Source organism: Vicia villosa, linkage group LG7, assembly GCF_029867415.1.
Source record: "Vicia villosa cultivar HV-30 ecotype Madison, WI linkage group LG7, Vvil1.0, whole genome shotgun sequence".
Taxonomy (NCBI): Eukaryota; Viridiplantae; Streptophyta; class Magnoliopsida; order Fabales; family Fabaceae; genus Vicia; species Vicia villosa.
Genome location: NC_081186.1, coordinates 83,214,086 through 83,221,536, shown reverse-complemented (window position 1 = coordinate 83,221,536; position 7,451 = coordinate 83,214,086). Strand labels below are relative to the sequence as shown.

Sequence of the window (7,451 nt, the reverse complement as noted above, 5' to 3'; positions counted from 1 at the left end):
ATATGAGAATGTGAGAATGAATCTAAACCATTGGATTTTAAAATAAATGGTGGAGATTATGTGTGAATATTTTTTTCTCGCTCCTCCATCATTAAAATAAAAGATTGAAGAGAGATAAAAAAAGATCTACATATAATCTCCACCATTTATTTTAAAATCCAATGGTTCAGATTCATTCTCACATTCTCATATAAAGAAGGCATTCTCATATGATATGCCCTCTCTCTCTCTCTCTCTCTCTCTCTCTCTCTCTCTCTCTCTCTCTCTATATATATATATATATTTCTTAATCATTACTATATTATATTTATTTACTAATTATAACAATATTGCGCGACCCGTGCGAACGCACATGTAGATGACTACTTACTTATTTTATTTATTTTTCTACTAAAATATATATATTTTTGTCGGGTCATGACTACTTAATTTGTACTAATATATCTTTTATATACATTTCTTAATCATCGCTATACCATATTTATTTACTATTTATAATGATATTGCGCGACCCATACAAACACAGGTAATCGATTTTATATATGTATGTGTGAAATATGCTACATCGTTTATTTTTCAACATAATTTCTATGTATATATCTTGATAATTATTAAAATTTGACAAATTTGTTATTCTTTTTATATTTTATATATATTTCAAATATAATATTTATTTACTATTTATAACAAAATTGTGCGACCTGTACGAACGCACGAGTGGATAACTACTTAATTATTTCTTATATTTTTCTTTTAAAATATACATTTTTGACAGCTCGATATTACTTAATTTGTATATCTTTTATATACATGCAAACACACGAGTAGATAATCAATTTTATATATGTGTGAAGTATATTATTAGACCATATATTCTTTCAACATAATTTCTATGTATATCCTGACAATTATTAGAACTTAATAAATTAAATTAATATTTATGAGACAATCATCATTAAAACCTTTTTTTCTTCTTTATTTGTATATACTTTTATATAATTTTTTAACTATAATTATATAATATTTATATCGACTTTGCACGACCCGTGCGAACGCACGGGTCTTTTACTAGTAAACCTTACGTGCTACGCCGGGTTCAACTTCTAACTTTGGTACATGTAAGCATCTGTTAAATCCCAGATATATATCGTTTTTTAATAAACAATTTCTAGCTATCGGGTTTTGAACCTGAGACCTTTCGATAATCAATCATATTTTTTAAAGAAGATAATTTGCATGGATGATTAGAAAAAATGGTTGAAAGATATTTATCCCATTAATAATTTTTAAAAAAAATATTATACTATAATTAGTCTGATAGACGGCCCTATCAGTAGGCCACCAAGATTACTGCCTAGAATCTCACATTTTTATCACATTTTTATGTTATGTTTATATAATTTAAGTTAGTTGATTTAAAAAAAAAAAACCTCTTTATATTATGTTATATATTAATTAAATAATGACACTTATTTAAATAATGACACTTATCAAAATCTAGAGCTCCTGCGGAAAGAACATGCTTTAAATGTGGTGAGTTTGGGCACTTTAAGGCCAATTGTCCAGATAAGAGTGTATTATTTAAGAAGTATACCAACAACGAAAATAACTCCAGAGGTAAACAACAATATTTGATGGAGGCGAGTTATGTCTCAGATGGCGAGGATGATTGCTTCTCAGTTTCAGAGTAAGACCATGATATCTCCAGGAGATGAATGCTTGATTCAGAAGCCTCACACCATATGTAACTAAATAGGAAGTGGTTTACTACCTACCAAAGCCCAGATGGTGGTACAGTTTTAATGGGGAATAACCATGCTTGGAAAATTATGGGGTATGGTATAATACGAATTAAGATGCATGATGGATCCGTAAGGAGTTTGAGGAACGTGAGACATGTCCCTAATTTGTGGAAAAACCTTATTTCTTTTGGTGTATTAGAGGAAAATGATTGCAAAATAATCTTGGAAAAAGAACTCTTAAAGGTTGTTCGTGTTTCGTTGCTTGTGATGAAGGGGGTTCGTCATAGGATTCTTTATCCTCTTATGGGGGAAACTATCACGGGTGATTTTGTAGTTGGAATAAATAGAAGTAAAGACCAGACTGAATGTACGAGGATGTGGCACATGTGACTTGGGCATATGTCTGAAAAGGGTCAATCAGTGCTTGGTTAGAAAGATTTGTTGAAGAACATGGAAAAGCCATGCATAGAATTTTGTGAACATCGTGTGTATGGAAAAGCACATAGGTTGCGGTATTCTACAAGCAAGCCTAAAAGTAGGGGAATATTAGACTATGTGCATACTGACGTTTGGGGTCCATCTCCTGTTACTTCCAACGGTGGTTCTAAGTACTTTGTAATATATGTTGATGATCATTTGAGGTATGCTTAGATTTATTTTCTTAAGCATAAGAATGAGGTGTTTGATATTTTCAAGTGTTGGAAAGCAATGGTTGAGAACAGAACAGGTAGAGAGTTGAAAACTCTGCAATCGGATAATGGTACAAAGTACATGGATGAAGCTTTCAAGAGGTTTTGTGATCAAGAAGGCATTGTTAGACACTGAACGGTCAGAGGTACACCACAACAGAATAGAGTCGCAGAAAGACTGAAATGTACACTTCTTGAGAAAGCAAGGTGTATGCGCTCTAATTCTGGGTTAGGTCAAGAATGTTGGGCAGAGTCGGTTGCTACGGCTTGTTATATAATAAACAGATCCCCACATTCTAGTTTATGTGGAGACACGCCCTATAGGGTGTGGTCAAGTGAACATGTTGATTATGAAAGACTGAAAATTTTCGGATTCGCAACCTATTATCAAGTTAAGGATAACAAACTTTATAATAGATCCAAGAAAGCTATCTTTCTAGGATATGCAAAAGGTATTAAAGGCTATCGTCTTTGGAGTATAGAAGATTCTAAGTTTGTGATCAACAGGGATGTTACATTTGATGAAAAATCTTTACAACAACATTGTCCATATAAACCTTGAGCATGGCTCTGATTTCTCCTCATAAGACTTTGTTCACCATTCTTTGGTAAATAGCTCCAACGTTCTTCAGACCGAAGGGCATAACGTTATAGTAGTAGCTTCCCGACTCGGTCAGGAAGGTTGTGTACTTCTCGTTGCTTTTGGCCATGGGGATCTGGTTGTACCCTTAATATGCGTCCATGAACGACATCAACATGAAACCTTCCGAAATATCAACAAATATATCTATTAAGCTCAGTATAATCAACACACATGTGACATTTTCCATTAGATTTTTTGACAAATACAATATTGGAGATCGAGGTTGTATACTGGGTTTCCAAAATGAATCTTGCCTCTAGGAGGTCTTTTAAAATTTGCTCGACAACCTTCTTTTTATTCGGAGACTACTTCCTCCTACACTGAGCTACCACCTTGATGGTCGGGTTGATGGTCAGCTGGTGACAGACCATGTTTGGATGTATGTCGGGCATCTTGGTTGCACTCCGGGCAAAGAGGTATGCATTTTTTGTGATACACGCCTTCGGTTGCTTCCTTACAAGGTTCGGGAGGCCTGTTTTGATACTGATTCCCTTGTTGGGGTCATCACCGAGAATAAGGACTTTAAAGTCACCTTCGGAGATGAGGCACAAAGGATTGGAAGGCTCCTCACTATTGGCGGATATGGAAGGCTCGTCCTTGGTAAAGCGACTATCGAAGTTGATGGAGTCAACACGAGGCAGTGACTTATTGATCGTTGGAGAACGGGCATTGATAGAATTCAGCCCCTTTAAAACTGATTCAAAGCACCTCATTGCAGCCTCGATGTCTCTGTAGAGGGTGGCAACGAGTCCCTTAGAGGTGTAATACTTCTTCTTCAGGTGCACTGTGGAAGGCACCGCAACTAGTTTGGCCAGGGTTGGTCATCCAAGGATGCAATCGTAAAGTGATAGGCATACAATTACCTGAAAGTGTACCTTGATGGACCTGGTCGTTTCTCCTTATGGGCATACAATTACTAGAAATTGTTCCTTGATGGACCTGGTCGTTTCTCTAGCCCCAAATGTGACGAGTAACTCGACGAACTCCCAAGGTTTGGTGATGACACTGTTGAATCCCTTGAGATCTGAGCCCGTGCAAGGAGTCATGTGTGTCTCGTCGAGTTGCAGTGTCGAGAACAATTGTGAGTACATGATATCGATTGAACACCCTTGGTCGACCAAGATGTGTCGAACGTCAAAGTTGGCCATCTGGACTCTGATGAGCAGAGGAATGATGGAGTTTGATGCTCCACAGGGGATATCTTTTTTGCATAGCTTCCTTGAACCTTGTCAAGGGTGGCGTGCCAGTTGGAGCTCGTACTGATCAATTGCTCGAATTTTCATTTTACCAAGCCTAGTGTTATCTTGATGAAACCCCCGTCGGAGGTAACTATGGCGGATGAGAAAGTTTCCTAAGTGCTATGTGGATAATGGTAAAGGGAGTTAGTAGTCTCCTCGGGGACATAAAAGTCCTCATGTTTGTAGATGCATAAAGTGATAGGCATGTTAACGTCTTCAGATGACAATTTCTCTTCTTCGACGCTCTTTGTCTCTTGTTGGGAATTGTCCCTCCTCTTTGTATATTGCTTGAGGTGTCCTTCTCAGATCAATATCTATATTGTATATTTCAGATGGATGCAGTCTTCAGTGGAATGACTGTGGCTCTAGTGGAACCGGCAATACTTGTCTTATTTGTGTTTGGTTTGGCGGGGATCTGCCTCAGGAACCGAACACATGCTTGCTTGAATTCTGAATCCGTGCATTCTAACAGGATCTTCTCGTGCGAAAAAATCAGTTGTGTGTACTCATTGAAGCGGCCAACTGGTCCCTTGAAGTCTCGGGATTCCCGGGGCATGTCTTCCTTCTTCTTGTCAGTTCTCTTACGCGATGTCGAGGAGTCTATGTGCTTTGAGGACTTGGCATTCTCTTGATGCCTCGAATCACGAGAAGTCTTTGTAGTTTCTTTCTCCTTGTACTGGATGAACGCATGAACCTTGAGGAGGGAGGCATCCAGTGTCGCATGAGTCTCTATGCCAACTGCCTTGGCAAAGTTGGAACGAGGGCGTAACCCCCGTTTGAGCAAATATTTCTTCATGTCGTCGGTCGTGGAGACTTGGACGGCTTCTTTGTTGAATCTCTCAATGTATGCTCGAAGAGATTCATCTTTCCTGTGGATAATGGCCTCGAGAGAGGCTTCTACCTTCGGATGGCGGCGAGAAGCCGTGAAATGTCTGGAGAACATTCTCCTCAAATGCTTCCATGAGGTGATGGATTCGTAGGGGAGACACTTGTACCAGGTAATTGCTCCTATTCTTAGAGTAGTCGGAAAGAGCCTGCACTTGATGGCGCCTCTGATTCTCCATCAAGTGCCATAATCTCTGTCCCTTTTGGTATACGGGTTGCCATAATCTCCAAGGAAAACGGGCCGGAGGGCTTATCGTCGTCATTGTAACTGGATGATCGGGAATGGGAGTAGGCGTTCCTTTCGCGTCGGGGGCTGTGATCCCGACAGGGGGAATGTAACCTTGATCGGCCATTTGGAGTAGTCTATGACAAAAGTAAAAAAAAACATTATTTCTTTGTTGTATTGGAGTAGTCAATGACAATATTGAGCTAACTCATTGTATCCACAATGCACTCTCCTCATTTATGTAAGTAATTGAAAAAACTGCATACAATTTAAATAAAAAATGCTACCTTATCATATCCCCCGACAGCATTTGCGAATGAACCAATCATTTGAGTTACTTTGATTCTAGCATTCCCAAAATTCTTAATTTGTATATTATTTGACTTACTAAGCTTCCTATTACCTACCAATAGCTTGCAGTGCTTCTCCTTTAACATTGCATGATTGTGCTCAAAGCTAAAAACTGTGACATACCAACAGTGTGAAATTATATCAATATAAACCCGAAATTTTGCTCCACATCGGGTTTCGTGCCCGGAGCTCACTTGTGATGCTCTACTCTGTCTTGCCTAAATCCTTCAAGGTTACAAACAAATGTTTGTTGAATAACATCTCCATTCTTATTTTAATAACTTGACCTTTATGGATCGCAAAACCGTTCATCGTTGCAAACCAACAGTGCCATGTGTAAGCAATTTCCATACTTCCAAATTACAGCTTCGAAACATGATCACCTTGCAAGTTAAACATGTACATATTTGCAATGTCGTCGATCTCGTCAATAACAAATGATTCGTTTGGAATTTGATCTGAAAATATGGATTCATTCAAATTGTCTGAACTCCATTCCGATCCTTCCCTAGAAATTCCATCGTTGTTTGCATTTGTAGTCCAATATTCGTGTCCACTAACATCACCAGAACCGATCTCGTTACCGTACTCACCACCATCGAATTCACCATCTTCATCTCCATCTTCGTCATCGTATTCACACCCGTCAAATTCGCCATCTTCATCCGCATCTTCATCATCGTATTCAACTTCTTCAAACTCAGAATCTTCATCAACATTTGGGTTGTTATATTCAACAACATCCAAGCATCCATCACTAATAAAATCCAATTCACCGTCATCGTTAACACGGTCATTCTCGTGGAAAGTCCCGTCGAGAGTTTTCTAAAAAAATATAAATAACTAAATCAGTAAATCAACAACAAATTAAGGTTACAACCATAAGATAAGATTGTTCGAAAAGTTGACTTACAGAGTTAACTTGTGTTACTTCATGCCCAATAACGTCACCACCATCCATCTTCGACTCAATATATGATACTTTTACTAATCACAAAAACTTGCTTCAGACCCTAATCGTGAGTGGTTGTGAGTTACCTTTTTTATTCACAAAAATTTGCTTCCGACTCAAATCATTAATGGAAGAGGATCGAAAATGGAAGAAATGAAGAAGTAATCAGAAGGGAAGACAAAAGAAGAAAATGATTTCAAAAAAAGAAAATGAAAAAGAATAATAGCTGCAGAAAAAAAAAATGAAGAAGTACAATGGTGACAGAAAATGAAGAAGAACAAGGGAAGATGTGAGAGATGGAGAGAGGAGAATGTGTAAGGGATGATGGTGATATTGTGTGTGATAGTGCACTGAGTGATAATGTAGGCACCTAATCTAACGACCCTTGTTCATTTGAGAGGGAAAAAATAAAGGCCTCTCACGTGAGAGACATATGTGCATAGCGCACAAGAGAAGGCGCCCATTTATAGTTTCACAAACCCGTTCGGATGTAAGCTAGAACTTGTTCTATCAAATGAAAATTAGTATCCACATAATAAATATATTCATTTTTAATTATATGATAATTATATTTTAATCGTAAAATGATGTACAAATTTGTGCTAGCATATAGCCATATACTCGTTATAAATATCGTTGAAAGAAGACTAACATATCCAATTATTAAAATTGTTTTTTAATTAGTAATCTCTAATTTTATTTTTATATATATATATATATATATA

General features: G+C 37.4%; 1 protein-coding gene across 1 annotated transcript; it reads right to left on the bottom strand.

Moving 5' to 3' along the window:
* Positions 1-5,694: 5,694 nt before the first annotated feature.
* Positions 5,695-7,408, bottom strand: LOC131621003 (uncharacterized). The gene is made up of 2 exons (XM_058892203.1): positions 6,688-7,408; positions 5,695-6,599 (listed from the first exon to the last, which is right to left on the bottom strand). The coding sequence occupies exons 1-2, from the start codon at positions 6,733-6,735 to the stop codon at positions 6,135-6,137; spliced, it is 513 nt and encodes a 170-aa protein (XP_058748186.1). The 5' UTR covers positions 6,736-7,408; the 3' UTR covers positions 5,695-6,134.
* Positions 7,409-7,451: the final 43 nt, after the last annotated feature.